Source organism: Calliphora vicina, chromosome 3 (assembly GCF_958450345.1).
Source record: "Calliphora vicina chromosome 3, idCalVici1.1, whole genome shotgun sequence".
In the NCBI taxonomy this organism is placed as follows: domain Eukaryota; kingdom Metazoa; phylum Arthropoda; class Insecta; order Diptera; family Calliphoridae; genus Calliphora; species Calliphora vicina.
Window position 1 is genome coordinate 22,657,076 of NC_088782.1, and position 18,205 is coordinate 22,675,280.

The 18,205-nt window shown below is 27.6% G+C and overlaps 1 protein-coding gene across 1 annotated transcript in view; it reads right to left on the reverse strand.

Annotated features, from left to right (window-relative positions):
• Positions 1–9,571: 9,571 nt before the first annotated feature.
• The window catches only part of LOC135953505 (adipose-secreted signaling protein), a 54,243-nt gene continuing 45,609 nt past the window's right edge, over positions 9,572–18,205 (reverse strand). The window contains exon 2 of the mRNA XM_065503438.1: positions 9,572–10,529. Within this exon, the coding sequence (XP_065359510.1) occupies positions 10,027–10,529 (503 nt within the window). The 3' untranslated portion in view covers positions 9,572–10,026. The remainder of the gene's footprint in view (positions 10,530–18,205) is intronic.

Consider the following 18,205-nt stretch of genomic DNA (forward strand, 5'->3'; position numbering starts at 1 on the left):
GAATTGGGCAATTATTTTAGCCTATTGACAACTTCGTATAGAACAAAACGCCAAGATGATTCTTATTTAGTTAATTATAAATTTATAGCAAAAGAGATAATCAGGAGTTAATGCTAAATGGGGGAAAAGTATTAGTAATATCAAAAATGTTAAAAACCCTTTAATCGTAAAAATATTTCCATAAAAAATTGCGATATTAATAAAAAAAATTAATTTTGCAACAAGAAAGTCCAAAAATTCAGTTAAAATATTTAAATTTGTTGAATAACCATAATTTTATGTGTGAGAGTAATTACTCAGCAGCCATGTTGTTTAGTGAGAACAAATAAAGGAGCATAACAACAAACCTACGAAATAAATGTAAACAAAGCATTTATATTGTTGTGTTAAACTAGTAGTATGAGTGGATGTTATTACTCAGTCGCCATGTTGTTTAGTGAGAACAATTAAAGGAGTGAGAACAACAACAAAACAAATCTGTGAAATAAATGGAAACAAAATATTTACTTTGTAGAGTTCAGCTAGGTGTATGAGTGTGTTATTACTCAGCCGCCATGTTGTTTGAAATAAATGTAAAGAAAACATTTACTTTGTAGTGTTCAACTAGGTGTATGTGTGAACAAAACTCAGCCGCCATGTTGTTTAGTGAGAACAATTAAAGGAGCATAAAACCAAACAAACCTGCGAAATAAATGTAAACAAACCACTTTAGTTTGTGTGGGTGCAATTGTAAGGTAACTAAACATATGAGAGCAAGTAATAACAACTCAACCGACATATAAAAATAAACCAGCAAGTGAAGGTTTGTGACACATTTTTCTGCAGATTAAAATAAAATTTGTTTAAAACTTTCTTTATTTAATTAAATAAATTTTAATTAAACAAAATTAAAATAATAAAAATTCAACCAAACATTAGAAAAAAAAAAAAATGAAATTAAATAAACAATTACAAAATTTTCTAAAAATCTTGGGTCATAGAGAAATACACATAGAGCGGAAACTATAAAAAAAACATTTAAACAAAAAATTCTTCAAAATATTCACATACACAAGTATTGTTTTTGTTTCCACATAGTTTTTTTTTACTAATAAATACATACCACTTAAATTTTATGACAACTGAGTTAGGTCTTTGACAGAAGAGTTTTCGATTTATGTGTCTTGTGTAAAAAATATTTAGAAAAATTATATAAAATATAAAAAAACTTACTAATTTGTTTATATTAACATACTGTTTTTATAACATTTAGAACCCATTTTGAATTAACAATTGCCAGGGTACAGCATGACACAGCATTTATAATTATTTGCAGTATAATTTTAAAAACTAATTAAAATTACTATTTAAGGGACTAGTTAATAAAAAAATTAAGAATGTTTTCAAGCTGATTTAAGCTATATGTATTTATGCTGGGTTTGAAAATTGTTAGCCAGCCTTATCTTTTTTCTTTAGAAAAGTTAAATTCAATTATTTCCTTCACTTACATACAAAACCCTAATATTATTAGATATCATTACATGGTCTCCAATTAAACATAACAATTTTGTAAGAACAATTTTAAAATAAGCTTTATTTAAATCGAATCATTTATAATTTTGGTGTCATCGAGAGTTTTTTTTAACAAAAATTTGGTAAAATTTTTAATTATTTTTATACAAATTCATTAACTAATGTTTTTAAATATACAAAGGTATTTAGATTTAAATAAAAGTTTAAACATTTTAAGTAGTTTCGAGAATAAGTTTTATTAAGTATATATAAATAATTTCACTTACATTTATAAATAAATAAATATTTAGTTTAGTTTATTCTTATCAAAATTTTAACTAGATTCAGGTGCATTGCTTGACTTTTTTTTTTTTGTTATAAATGTGCTAAATTTTAGAATACATATTTAGAACTTTGATTGGAAGTATAAAAAGACTGTGCGGTTAAAATAAATGTGTAGCAAATATGAGTTTTGTTACATTTATATGGATTTTATTTAAGTTTGTAATTATTAAATCAGAATTTTTAGAAAATATTCATTGTATATCTTATTTTATAAAAACATTTACAGCTTAATTCATAACAAATTTTGAATTTAACAAAGATTACAAAAAAAATCTTCATACTGCCATTAATAGAGCTTTCTGTTTAATCAAATATATAGTAATTTATTTATTAATTTATCGATTAATCAACATTTCTTAATCAGAACTATGGTCATCCTTGCTCCTAAACATAAATAAATACACATAGATCGAAAACTCTCCTGTCAAAGACCTAACTCAGTTCTAAAAAATATATTTTTAATATTCCAATCATATTTAGGAGCATAGCAAAATACACATAGAGTGGAAACTTGAAAAAAAACCTCTAACAAAAAAAGTGTTGTTTTTGTTTTCACATAGTTTTTTTACTAATATATTCTCACCATTTTTTTTGACAACTGAGTTAGGCCTTTGACGCCATGTGATTCTATTGTTAACTATTTTATTTCAAATAGTTTTTGACATTGTCATTCCTTCTTTCAGAGATTTATGGACAACTCTGAACTGTTAAAAATGTCTGTGAATCCTTTAACCACACAGTATCAGTAGAATAAATATAAGTAATTAGATTTAAATTGCAATTATGTGAAATATTTGTTAAATAAGTACCTACATAACTAAACATACATATATTTAAGAATTAAGTATTTGTAATAATGACTTCTTTTTCAAATTGACATTTTCAAAGTATTTATTTGTATCTTCACTCTTTTTCTTTTCATATTTTTTTGTATATTTGGTTTTATTCTATCTGTATTTACACTCTCAATCCTCTACAACAATCAAAATCAATCTATAAACATAAAAATTTGGAATTCCAATGGCCTCGTTTGTTTTGTTTAATACATATTTGAATAATGTGAAGATTAAAATGGTTAAACTTTTCGGTGGAAATTGCTTCTATTTAATATTAACATGGAAAACATATCGTGTGAACATAGCTTAATGGCGTTGTGATTAATGAAATTAAATACGCATAATTATTAACGCTCTAATGCCCAATATACCCAAAGCACTCATCGCAAAAATGCCAATAAATGCAAACATAACTGATTTTGCATTTCAAAAACTCATGTAACAGTTGCTAATAAATTCAGTATCTATTACCCCATATACTACCAGTAAAAAGTTGATGTAGATTTACGATTGCATCCATGTTTTTATAGATTCCCTTATCTATTCCAATTTACCATATATCCCTTTTATTATTTTATAATATTATTATGAGACTATAGATTGTTACTTAATTAGTTTATATAAATAATAACTACCAGTTTTATTGTAATAAAATGTATCATACATATTCATGTATAATTTGAACACTAATTAAATAATAAAAAGGACTATAATAATTAATAATATTATTCAATTATTGCTAACAGTTAGCTACATTAATAAATAGATACGCAAATATGTTTGTATATATACTATTGGTATATAATTATTTATTATTGGGTCCCAGGGAGGTTGGTTAGTTAGTTATTTTGTCATTTAATATGTGATTATTTACTGAGTGTTTATTTTATTTCAATAAATATGATTGTAAAATTAAAAAGGCACATTTATAAATCAACAAAGTAAAGATTAAATTAAGTATTTTTAAATTGAAGATAAAAAGAAATAAAATTATTATTTACTACCGTATTCTGAAGTTTATGACAAAATTTTAAAAGATATTTTTGTTATAATTTTGTCACAGTTATAAAGTTATAAATACCAGGGGTAGAGGCGCAACTATGAGTAAAATAGATTTACTTTCTCCCAAATTTTATGGCTGACTTAGGTTTTTGATCTCTCAGTAACGCTTCTAAGTACCATGCTATACTATAAATCTTATGATAAATTTATAAGACACATTTTAAATTAAATTAAACACAATTTAATACATCAAATTTCTAGTACAATTTATATACATCTAGTCATAAAAGTTCGTAAAAACTAGACATCATATTTAAGTTATCTAATTCTAATATTAAGTTCCTTTAATTATTCTGAATATATATAAATTTTGATTTTGATAGATTTATTCAGATCTAAACAGACTAGGGCTACATAAAGTTTTGATTGTCAAAGTAAAATAATTAGATTAGCTATTAGCTTTGGTACAGGAGACCATACACAAAATCATGGTCAAAGGTTAAAGAGTTATTATCATAATTACATTTTCAAAATGACACTTAAATCGTTAAGAGAAAAAAGGGCAATAATCTGTGATCACTCATATTTCCCACCAAATATCGATTTTTATATGAAAAATCTAAAATCACTCATAGATCCTTATTAAGAGGTCCTAGAGGAAAAAGGGCTAAAATCTGTGATCACTCATATTTCCAACCAAATATCGATTTTTATATGAAAAACCTAAAATCACTCATAGATCCTTATTAAGAGGTCCTAGAGGAAAAAGCGCAATAATCTATTCTCATATTTCCCACCAAATATAGATTTTTAAATGAAAAATCTAAAATCACTTATAAATCCTTATTAAGACGTCCTAGAGGAAAAAGGGCAATAATCTGTGATCACTCATATTTCCCACCAAATATTGAATTTTATATGAAATATCTAAAATCACTTATAGATCCTTATTAAGAGGTCCTAGAGGAAAAAGGGCAATAATCTGTGATCACTCATGTATCCCACCAAATATCGATTTTTATATGAAAAATCTAAAACCACCTATAAATCCTTATTAAGAGGTCCTAGAGGAAAAAGGGCAATAATCTGTGATCACTCATATTTCCCACCAAATATCGATTTTTAAATGAAAAACCTAAAATCACTCATAGATCCTTATTAAGAGGTCCTAGAGGCAAAAGGGCAATAATCTGTGATCACTCATATTTCCTACCAAATATAGATTTTTATATGAAAAATCTAAAATCACTTATAGATCCTTATTAAGAGGTCCTAGAGGCAAAAGGGCAATAATCTGTGATCACTCATATTTCCCACCAAATATCGATTTTTATATGAAAAATCTAAAATCACTTATAGATCCTTAAGAGGTCCTAGAGGAAAAAGCACAAAAATCTGTGATCACTCATATTTCCCACCAAATATTGATTTTTATATGAAAAATCTAAAATCACTCATAGATCCTTATTAAGAGGTCCTAGAGGAAAAAGGGCAATAATCTGTGATCACTCATATTTCCTACCAAATATAGATTTTTAAATGAAAAATCTAAAATCACTCATAGATCCTTATTAAGATGTCCTAGAGGAAAAAGCACAAAAATCGGTGATCACTCATATTTCCCACCAAATATCGATTTTGATATGAATAACCTAAAATCACTCATAGATCCTTATTAAGAGGTCCTAGAGGAAAAAGGGCAATAATCTGTGATCACTCATATTTCCTACCAATTATCGATTTTTAAATGAAAAATCTAAAATCACTCGTAGATCCTTATTAAGAGGTCCTAGAGGAAAAAGGGAAATAATCTGTGATCACTCATATTTCCTACCAAATATCGATTTTTATATGGAAAACCTAAAATCACTCATAGATCCTTATTAAGAGGTCCTAGAGGAAAAAGGGCAATAATCTGTGATCACTCATATTTCCTACCAAATATCGATTATTATATGAAAAATCTAAAATCACTCATAGATCCTTATTAAGAGGTGCTAAAGGAATAAGGGCAATAATCTGTGATCACTCGTATTTCCTACCAAATATCGATGTTTATATGAAAAATCTAAAATCACTTATAGATCCTTATTAAGAAGTCCTAGAGAAAAAAGGGCAATAATCTGTGATCACTCATATTTCCTACCAAATATCGATTTTTATGAAAAATCTAAATTCACTCATAGATCCTTATTAAGAGGTCCTAGAGGAAAAAGGGCAATAATCTGTGATCACTCATATTTCCTACCAAATATCGATTTTTAACCTTCGCTTTACCAAAGGTTTTTTATGTACATGGTTTACCAATACCCACCCGGGTGACACTACACTTTTATAAATATATGCGACGAATGAAATTTTAAAAAATTTAAAAAACCTTATAAAAAGTTTAAAATGTTTCTATTAAATTCTATAGAACCTTAAAATTGGTTCAGTGAGTATAAATTTCATTTAAATCGAAACAAAATTTAAAAAAATATTAAACCAATAAAAACGATGTGGTGGGTATTGGTAAAGCGAAGGTTAAATGAAATATCTAAAATCACTCATAGATCCTTATTAAGAGGTCCTAGAAGAAAAAGGGCAATAATCTGTGATCACTCATATTTCCTACCAAATATCGATTTTTATATGAAAAATCTAAAATCACTCATAGATCCTTATTAAGAGGTCCTAGAGGAAAAAGGGCTAAAATCTGTGATCACTCATATTTCCCACCAAATATCGATTTTTAAATGAAAAATCTAAAATCACTTATAGATCCTTATTAAGAGGTCCTAGAGGCAAATATGCAATAATCTGTGATCACTCATATTTCCTACCAAATATCGATTTTTATATGAAAAATCTAAAATCACTTATAAATCCTTATTAAGAGGTCCTAGAGGAAAAACCACAAAAATATGTGATCACTCATATTTCCCACCAAATATCGATTTTTATATGAAAAATCTAAAATCACTCATAGATCCTTATTAAGAGGTCCTAGAGGAAAAAGAGCAAAAATCTGTGATCACTCATATTTCCCACTAAATATCGATTTTTATATGAAAAATCTAAAATCACTCATAGATCCTTATTAAGAGGTCCTAGAGGAAAAAGGGCAATAATCTGTGATCACTTATATTTCCCACCAAATATCGATTTTTATATGAAAAATCTAAAATCACTCATAGATCCTTATTAGGAGGTCCTAGAGGAGAAAGGGCAATAATCTGTGATCACTCATATTTCCCACCAAATATCGATTTTTATATGAAAAATCTAAAATCACTCATAGATCCTTATTAAGAGGTCCTAGAGGAAAAAGCACAAAAATCTGTGATCACTCATATTTCCCACCAAATATCGATTTTTAAATGAAAAATCAAAAATCACTCATAGATCCTTATTAAGAGGTCCTAGAGGAAAAATATTTCCTCTAGGAAATATATTAAGAGGTCCTAGAGGCGAAAGGGCAATAATCTGTGATCACTCATATTTCCCACCAAATATCAATTTTTATATGAAAAATCTAAAATCACTCATATATCCTTATTAAGAGGTCCTAGAGAAAAAAGGGCAAAAATCTGTGATCACTCATATTTCCCACCAAATATTGATTTTTATATGAAAAATCTAAAATCATTATAGATCCTTATTAAGAGGTCCTAGAGGAAAAAGGGCAATAATCTCTCATAGATCCTTATTAAGAGGTCCTAGAGGAAAAAGCACAAAAATCTGTGATCACTCATATTTCCTACCAAATATCAATTTTTATATGAAAAATCTAAAATCATTATAGATCCTTATTAAGAGGTCCTAGAGGAAAAAGGGCAATAATCTGTGATCACTCATATTTCCCACCAAATATCAATTTTTATATGAAAAATCTAAAATCACTTATAGATCTTTATTAAGAGGTCCTAGAGGAAAAAGCACAAAAATCTGTCATCACTCATATTTCCTACCAAATATCGATTTTTATATCACTTATAAATCCTTATAAAGAGGTCCTAGAGGAAAAAGGGCAAAAATCTGTGATCACTCATATTTCCCACCAAATATTGAATTTTATATGAAATATCTAAAATCATTCATAAATCCTTATTAACAGGTCTTAGAGGAAAAAGGGCTAAAATCTGTGATCACTCATATTTCCCACCAAATATCGATTTTCATATGAAAAATCTAAAATCACTTATAAATCCTTATTAAGAGGTCCTAGAGGAAAAAGGGCAAAAATCTGTGATCACTCATATTTCCCACCAAATATTGAATTTTATATGAAATATCTAAAATCATTCATAAATCCTTATTAACAGGTCTTAGAGGAAAAAGGGCTAAAATCTGTGATCACTCATATTTCCTACCAAATATCGATTTTTAAATGAAAAATCTAAAATCACTCGTAGATCCTTATTAAGACGTCCTAGAGGAAAAAGGGCAATAATCTGTGATCACTCATATTTCCTACCAAATATCGATTTTAATATGAAAAATCTAAAATCACGTATAAATCCTTATTAAGAGGTCCTAGAGGAAAAAGGGCAATAATCTGTGATCACTCATATTTCCTACCAAATATCGATTTTTATATGAAAAACCTAGAATCACTCATAGATCCTTATTAAGAGGTCCTAGGGGAAAAAGAGCTAAAATCTGTGATCACTCATATTTCCCACTAAATATCGATTTTTATATCTAAAATCATTCATAGATACTTATTAAGAAGTCCTAGAGGAAAAAGGGCAATTATTTGTGATCACTCATATTTCTCACCAAATATCGATTTTTATATGAAAAATCTAAAATCACTCATAGATCCTTATTAAGAGGTCCTAAGGAAAAAGGGCTAAAATCTGTGATCACTCATATTTCTCACCAAATATAGATTTTCATATGAAAAACCTAAAATCACTCATAGATCCTTATTAAGATGTCCTAGAGGAAAAAGTGCTAAAATCTGTGATCACTCATATTTCCTACCAAATGAAAAATCTAAAATCACTCATATTTCCCACTAAATATCGATTTTTATATGAAAATCCTAAAATCACTCATAGATCCTTATTAAGAGGTCGTAGAGGAAAAAGCACAAAAATCTGTGATCACTCATATTTCCTACCAAATGAAAATCCTAAAATCACTCATAGATCCTTATTAAGAGGTCCTAGAGGAAAAAGCACAAAAATCTGTGATCACTCGATTTTTCTTTTTAATGATTTTGTATTTAAAATTAGAAACTGAATAATTTTATAAACTGTAAAATTTTCAAAACTTTCCACAAATGACTTTCACTTGACTAAAATTGTAATTTATCACTTTGCAATTAATAATTAAATAAATTAAAAAAACGTTAAATTATTTTGAAATTAAATTTAAAATTTATTTTAAAATAAACAAAAAAATCATAACATAAAAACTATACAAAGTAATATGAAATTAAAAATGTTAAAATAATTGTATATTGTAGGTAGATATTTTGTTTAAATTAAATATGCAATAGGAAGGGGATTTTTTTTAAATTAAGTCTTAAACTTGTAATATTTTTGTTGCTAAAAATAAACAATGTTTAGAATTGAATACAACGTTATTTAAAATTAATTGTTTACAACAATTAAAAGGCTAGAATAGAAATTAAATTAACATATTTCATGGAATTTATTTAAAATTACAATTATTTTAATCAGAAATAATAAAATTATTTAAAGAATAAAATAAAAACACAATACCTGAATAATGAAACAGAGATGGAAAAGAATTGATGGGGGGAAAAAAGGGAAATAATACTTTTTGGAAAATTTAAAAATATCAAAGAAAGTATTTCTATAAAAAATGTTCCTATTTGGAGAGTAACAATGACTGCTTCTTTTTCTGAGAGCATAAATTTAACAATTACAATTGATTTGAAACTCTTTGTTTTTTTTTAAATTAATTCTTTTCAATCTCTGTTATCTAAATGTAAATGAACATGAGTTAATTATAAAATTCGTACTTAATCATTAAGTACTGTGAAGATTTTCCTAATAGTTTCAGACATAACAATTCTTGTTTCTTTTTCGTTTTTTTTTTTTTGTTTTATATTGTATTTGAGAAAAGTCAGATTCTAAGGTAGATATTGTATTGATTTGTGTTTGTTTTTTAAAGTATTTCTTTTTTGTATTTAAATAAAATGCCACTTAGAAGATTTCCTTAAGAACTAGTCAAACAAAAAATTAAATAAAATTTGAATTACTATCTTATATAGAAAAAGAAAATATTAATTTTAAATTTCAACAATTAAAATTAATTGCTTTATTTCACTAAATATAGTCTGCACTGCACTGCTCCGCTCTGTACCTCCTCTACTTTGCTACGCCCCCCCACCAATTTATGAACCCTGGCCAAAGCCAGAAAAATCCGAGGCCTCCGATTCTTCATCCTTTTCCATGCCTATACAGTGTATGCCATTACGTAGCATGGGTGTGCCCTTGCCTTTGCCCAGCACTCGAGCAGCTATGACCAGCTTAAGCACTTCTTTGTCATTGTTCGAATTCACAATGTGCAGTGTTTCGCGCAATAGTTTCTCTTTGTAGGCGAAAAATTCGATTTTCATTTCGTAGAAATCATGTTCGTCATGTTTGAAGCCGGTGAATTCGGTAATACGACAATGTAGATTAGGAACTGTTGTGACATCCGGTTGAAATTGATTCAGGCTGCTGCCCATGTCGCTGAATAAATTAGTGGGTAGTTTTAGGTCAATCATGTATCGGTGATTGACTTGCAGAAAGCCCAGACTTACAACTATTGTGTCGCCCGAACGTTGATACGTTACACAACTGTCCGATTCGAAATCATCTTTCAAGGTGGCGACATCAAAGTGCACATGGTGATCTGTAAAAAGAATGAAAAGAAATAAATTACTAATTGAATGTTTTAAAGAGTTTTAATTTAAGCGATTTTTTATTAAATCTATTATAATTCTCCAATATATTCTGATCAAGAAAATAACTGAAATTATTAATAAAAAACAAGTATTACTCTTTTAAACAAGTGTTTAAAAGCTAGATACTTTAAATTTAGTTTTTAAAAAGCCCAAGCCCTTTAAATTAATTGTCCCACTTAAACAGGAAAAAACATTTGCTTTGCTTAACAGCTACTATTTATTTATTCATTTATATAGAACTCTGTTTATTTTCCCTACTGCAACCAACTACTTAAGAACCAACCACTTGTCCAGCAGCATGTTATTGACTCATGATCGATCGTCACTTTAGTGATATTTTTCCAATTTATTTTCATCTCGCTGCATTGAGCGACATGTTCGCTCAATATTTATTGAAATTTATTTGACAGATTTCTGTTTTTAGTTGAGAAAAAATTCCATTATTAATATCAATTGAAATCACAATGCAGCAATTATTATTATTTTCAATACAGAAACAAATTATTAATAGAAACTGAAATACAAACAATTTGATGGACATGCTGTCAAAGAAACTAAAAGAACTAAAGGAAATTTAAAAGAAAATAATACAGCAAATAATAATTAAACTGCCATTACATTATAGAGTTTTCATTTAAAATGGGTTTTTGATGTGGTTGAACGGACATTAAACTTATAGCTGGATTATAATTGGCATCGCTGGCGACTGGACAATTAAAACTACTACTGCTAGAGAGAGCAGCAATCATTGACTCTCCTCCTGTCAAAGGCCTAACTCAGTTGTCAAAAACCAAAGTGGTAAGAATTTATTAGTAATGTGATAATTTCAGTATTTTTTTTGTTTGAGTTTTTTTTCTAGTTTCCGTTCTATGTATATTTCTCTATGGCAGCAATCATACAGAAAAAAAACATAGAACGGAAACTAGAAAAAACTCAATCTAAATAATTACTCAAAAATAATCACACATACGTGTATTGCTTTTTTTACTAATATATTGTTACGTTTTAACCTTTTCAAAACGTTGATTTATTTCCTTTAAATAAACCGGATACTTTTGATTGCAAATAAAAGCCGTTTAGTAGTTTAAAAATTGTAACAACTCTTTATTTATTTAAAATGTACAACAACCACAGAATTAAATAGCCACTCAATGTTTTCTATACACGTTTATAAATTCGCAGAAATACAGGCACACTTTATAATGTACACGAATTCACTTGAAAAACACAGCACTCAGTTGATGTTTGTTCGAAAAGCGTCTCTGATAAACTAGCTAGCGACTGCAACCTCTGCCACTATTTATTACACTGGCATCTGCACTCTAGATTGCTCTTTAACTGTCTTGATCTTTCTAATACATACGCCATCTGTGGTGTACTTTCTACAATGTTCTTTAACTGAATATTCGAATTCGAATATACGGTCACAGCAAACAGCGTTGCCAACAATCAATGGTCAACTGAAAGCTTATATTTTATGTTAATAATGCCCACAGATATGTTACAGTTTGCTATTACAGCACTGCTATTTGAAAGCATTCTGCTACTTTTAAATCAGCCGTTAAAATCGTTACATTTGAATTCAAGTACAATTTCGTAACAATATTTTCAACACTTAGGTTTTTGGCAACTGAGTTAGGTCTTTGACAGGAGAGTTTCTGATCTAGGTGTATTTATCTATGGCAGCAACATTAAAGAAAATATATTTTGTCAACTATAATTCAACAAAATGAGATTTGTTTGTGGTTGTGGTCCCAATTATAATTAAGCTGTTAGCTGAGAACTCACATTGACTGTTTACAAAATAAACGACTTACTTTTAATCATTTTATAACAATTAACTTTGATTAAAAACAATGTACGAAAAACTAACAGTTTTAAATCATTTAATGGAAGTCAACAAATCATATTATTGTTGTCTATTGTGATCATTATTTGTCTTTGGATAAGATAGCAAGTAGTTGACTTTAGAAAGTCATAAATAGAAGGTTACGTAGGCTATATCTTAAAAACTTTTGGAAAAACAATTAATTACAGTGTGGGTTAAAATATGAGGAAAAATAATCTCGCTCGTGGTAGATTTTCTCAGAATTAAATCGTCTATCATATTAAATACTTATTTATATACATTTTAAACAAAACAATTCAGATTGCCATATCGGCTGACGATATGAAAAAAAAAATATTTTTTTTTTATCGAAAAAGGTTTTTTGTAAAATAATCAGTTTATTTTGGATAAAATTAGACGGAATTCCGTTTTTGTTTGTAAAAATTACGTTTTGGTAAAATATTGGATTTTGAACCCACTACCGGATTCAATTACCTTTAATTAGAAATGTGTCTCATTCCGGAATCTTTTCTTAAAAAATTCAGTAAAAATCTCAATATGTGATTTTTCACAAAATCTTTTAAAATTTACATTTTTCAAATAAGTTTAAAAGATTCCGGTAGCACATTCAAGTACCTTTAATTTCAGGTGTGTCCCATTCCGCAATCTTTTCTAATAGGCCCAGAAAAAAATTACAAAAATTCAGTAAAAATTTCAATATATAACTTTTCAAAAAATCATTAAAAATCGAAAAATTTACATTTTCAAAATAAGTTTAAAATATTCCGGTAGAACATTCAATTACCTTTAATTTGAGGTGTGTCCCGAAATATTTTCTGGTAGGCCCAGAAAAAAAATTCAGTAAAAATTTCAATATGTGACTTTTCAAAAAATCTTTAAAAATCGAAAAATTTACTTTTTCAAAATAAGTTTTAATAATTCCGGTAGCACATTCAATTACCTTTAATTTGAGGTGTGTTCCGAAATTTTTTCTGGTCGGCCCACAACTTAAAAAATTCAAAAAAAATTTCAATGTGACTTTTCAAAAATCTTTAAAAAATCAAAAATTTAGATTTTTAAAATAAGTTTAAAATATTCCGGTAGCACACTCAATTACCTTTAATTTGAGGTGTGTCTCGAAATCGTTTCTGATAGGCCCACAACTTCAAAAATTCAGTAAAAATTTCAATATGTAACTTTTCAAAAAATCTTTAAAAATCGAAAAATTTACATTTTTAAAATAAGTTTTAATAATTCCGGTAGCACATTCAATTACCTTTAATTTGAGGTGTGTCCCGAAATATTTTCTGGTAGGCCCAGAAAAAAATTCAGTAAAAATGTCTATGTTACTTTTCAAAAAATCTTTAAAAATCGAAAAATTTACATTTTTAAAATAAGTTTAAAATATTCCGGTAGCACATTCAAGTACCTTTAATTTGAGGTGTGTCCCATTCCGCAATTTTCTGGTAGGCCCAGAATAAAATTTAAAAAATTCAGTAAAAATTTCAATATATCAATTTTCCAAAAATCTTTAAAAATCGAAAAATTTACTTTTTCAAAATAAGTTTTAATAATTCCGGTAGCACATTCAATTACCTTTAATTTGAGGTGTGTCCCAGAATCTTTTCTGGTAGGGCAACAACTTAAAAAATTCAGTAAAAATTTCAATATGTAACTTTTCAAAAAATCATTAAAAATCGAAAAATTTACATTTTCAAAATAAGTTTAAAATATTCCGGTACCACATTCAAGTACCTTTAATTTGAGGTGTGCCTCGAAATCGTTTCTGGTAGGCCCACAACTTAAAAAATTCAGTTAAAATTTCAATATGTGACTTTTCAAAAAATCTTTAAAAATCGAAAAATTTACTTTTTCAAAATAAGTTTAAAATATTCCGGTAGCACATTCAATTTCCTTTAATTTGAGGTGTGTCCCGAAATATTTTCTGGTAGGCCCACAACTTAAAAAATTCAGTAAAAATGTCAATATGTAACTTTTCAAAAAATCTTTAAAATTCGAAAAATTTACATTTTTAAGTTTAAAATATTCCGGTAGCACATTCAATTACCTTTAATTTGAGGTGTGTTCCAAAATCTTTTCTGGTAGGCCCACAACTTAAAAAATTCAATAAAAATTTCAATGTGACTTTTCAAAAAATCTTTAAAAATAGAAAAATTTTGATTTTTAAAATTAGTTTTAAAGATTCCGGTAGCGGGTTTAATTACCTTTAATTAGAGGTATGTTCCGTCCCGCTATCTTTTCTGGTAGGCCCACAACTTAAAAAATTCAGAAAAAATTTCAATATGTGACTTTTCAAAAAATCTTTAAAAATATAAAAATTTTGATTTTTAAAATAAGTTTTAAAGATTCCGGTAGCGGGTTCAATTACCTTTGATTTGAGGTATGTCATGTCCCTTAATCTTTTCTGGTAGGGTCAAAACTTAAGAAAGTCTTTAAAAATGTCTTGTGAATTCTTTTGAAGATTGTCCGAAATGCATAAATACGCGAGAGTCATTTGCAAATACGTAATGACGTAACTAATTATGTACGTCGAAACATATTTAACTTCACTCACATCCATTCCAGAACAATATAATATGATGAGAATGAATTAAGAAATTGTTTAAAATCATACTTGTCTTTAGGTCTCAGTTTATCAAATAAAAGTAAAATTGTTGGGTTTAATTCACAGCATTTTATTGGTTTTTTTATTAATAAATTTTCATCTCTAATTTTTCAGCAATATGTTCTCAACTACTGACTAGTAGTGAAACTGCCAGCTATACAAACAATTAAAATAATGATTTACAAATAAATTTACACAAACTTAGAGAAGTAATTACTAGACAAACAAATAAAAAAACCTAATAATTGCAAACTAAACTTATATAAATATGTGTTAGGGTGATCGATAATTGGAAATATTTAAAAGCTGCTAGAAGCTGCTTAGACCAATATTCCCCTGTATCTAATGTTCATAGACTTGAAGAAAGCCTTAGAATCCATACTGCAATAAATTAAACGCAGAAAATGGAGGTGGATCGGCCATACTATCAGGAAGACCGATGGCCGTAGTCGACCATTGAGTAAACAAATCTGTTTCAATGTACGAAATCGTGAGATTTGCAGAACATCAGTTTGTTAATGATTCGTTTTTGAAAAACACTTGTTTTTGGGGCGAACAAAAGGTATGTTTTTCTTAATGAAAACCAATATTTAGAAAAAACTGAATCGAATACCCTAATACTTTTATTCAATACGTCTAGGGTGGGAATATTTGAGTAACTTATATTTTTTTTTGTAGAAATAAATTACCAACAAAACCCCAAATTGCAATTGTGTTGCTATTAGAAATACAAAAAAAAAACAAAACAAATTAATAATAAACAAAATAATGTAAAAACAAACAAATTAAAAATTGATGGAAAAAAATCACAACATATGGAATATTTTGGAATGAACCCATAAATATTGTAAATTACTACTAAATAACTAGTAGTATTAATTTTTATTGGGAATGTAACATATCAATATAAATTTATCAGTAATCAATTTGTGTGTTCTCTTATTAATTTAAATATCATCAATATTTTCATGAGGGCTGGGCTCTACGAATGTAAATAATTTCATTTGTTTAATTTGTTTCAATTACACTTTCATTTTCAATATTCGTTCAAACATTTAAACTATTTTCGTACGTAATAATTTCGAGTTTTTTATGACGGGACGTGATTTTATTTGAATTTATTTATGTACGTTGTTTTTTTTTGTTTTTGTTTTCTAGTTTTGTTTATAAGGAGGTAATAATTTAAGTTGTTATTAGCTTTTGTTTTTTTTTTTTTTGAAAGTGTTAAAAGATTTGATCTTATTAGGAAAATATGGTAGGAAGTAAGTTATCAATTGTAATAACACTAGGTCGTTTAAGCAGAAACAATTTAAAGTAAATTAGTATAGTCCAATAATATATATGGGCCGGATTTTTTAAAAAAACATTTATTTGTTTCATCCATATGACATTTTGTATTCTTATGCTTAATTTCATATTTCTAGGTCCATTATTATATAATATTAAAAAGTACTATTAAATCTTTGCGGTTTAGTGGTCACTTTACTAACCACCTTTTCTATGGTCTTTAAAACATTGTTTATTGGCATCTATTGCCATTTTGCTAAACAATTATATTTTTTGAAGTCATCGTTTATGATTTTTTGCAAAACTTTGCCGTCAGGCAGCTCTGGCTAGATAAATATATTAATTTGAAAATATTGTAAAAATCATTTTTTTAAAAGACTCTCATGCATTTAATAAATGACAACCCCCACGGAGGTAGTAAACTAACCACTTCACTCCACAAAAAACCTTGGAATGGGGTGGTTTTTTTTATGTTTTGATTTATTTTTTCTTACTTTTTATAACAAACATACTTTGATTAAAGTAAAAATGCAATTGTTTTGATTTTAAACTTATACACAAAAAAAAACGTGGCATGAAGAGTTAAGAGGTCACTTTTTATGGATTCCGGATCACGTGTGGCTTATTTCATGATTTTAAGAGCATTATTACAAAATATTAAAAAAGTACTATTACAATAAAGAAATAGTACCATCCCTTTTGAATTCTCATGCACTCAGAACCATAAATGCTTCATTTCATGTTTCTAGGTCTAAAATATTCAAAAAGTACTATTAGTAAGAAAAAAAGTACCTGTAAGTCCCTTTAGCGTACTATAGATTCTACTCAATCAAAATCATGTGTGTTTAATTTACTGAAGAACGAAAAAGTACCATCCGTTCTCCCTGGTACCATAATATCATTAAGCCCCCTTTTATTTCTTTATACAGAAGCATTAAACTAACTATTCATAACTTAAATAATTTAATAGATTATTATTATTAACGAGGCCTCAAGCTCTACGACCCACAGGATCTTTTGTGCAGCAAATAATAGATTAAAAAAGTAGCATTTTAAGAAAAAGTACCAAGTTTGAAATTTCAAAGTATGTGGGCAAATTTTTTTCTGACAAAGATATGTCTTAAACGACTCAAATCTGTGTGCATGTGCTCAAGACAAAAAATGTTTTAACAAGTAAGAGTGCTATATTCGGCTGTGCCGAATATTATATACCCTTCACCAAGTTATACTTAAAAATTTTAAATATTTTTAGGTAAACAAAATTTAATTTTTTGGAAAAAAAATTTTTCGATTGTTATTTTCAATTTTTAAAATTTTAATTTTTTTTTTAAATTTAAAAAATTTTTTTTTTTGTTTTTTAAATTTTTTTTTGTGAAAAAAAAAATTCGGGTTAAAAATTTTTTTTCCGATTTTGACCCATTGTAGGTCCAACTTACTATGGTCTTATATACGTCGTTGCAAATGTCTTTGAAATATCTATCATTAGATATCCATATTGTCTATATTAATGTCTTAGTAATCCAGATATAGGTCAAAAATAGGTCAAAAATCGAGGTTGTCTTGGTTTTGTCCTCATATCTCAGCCATTTGTGGACCGATTTTGCTGATTTTAAATAGCAAAATTCTCGAAAGCATGTCTGACAGAATTATTGAAGATTTGGATCCCGAAGATATCTGGGGTCTTAAGAAAATAGATTTCAACAGACAGAAAGACAGACGGACATGGCTTAATCGACTCCGCTATCTATAAGGATCCAGAATATATATACTTTATAGGGTCGGAAATGAAAAATGTAGAAATTACAAACGGAATGACAAACTTATATATACCCTTCTCACGAATTTCCAAAAAGTACCAAACTTGTATTTGATTTTTTTTGATA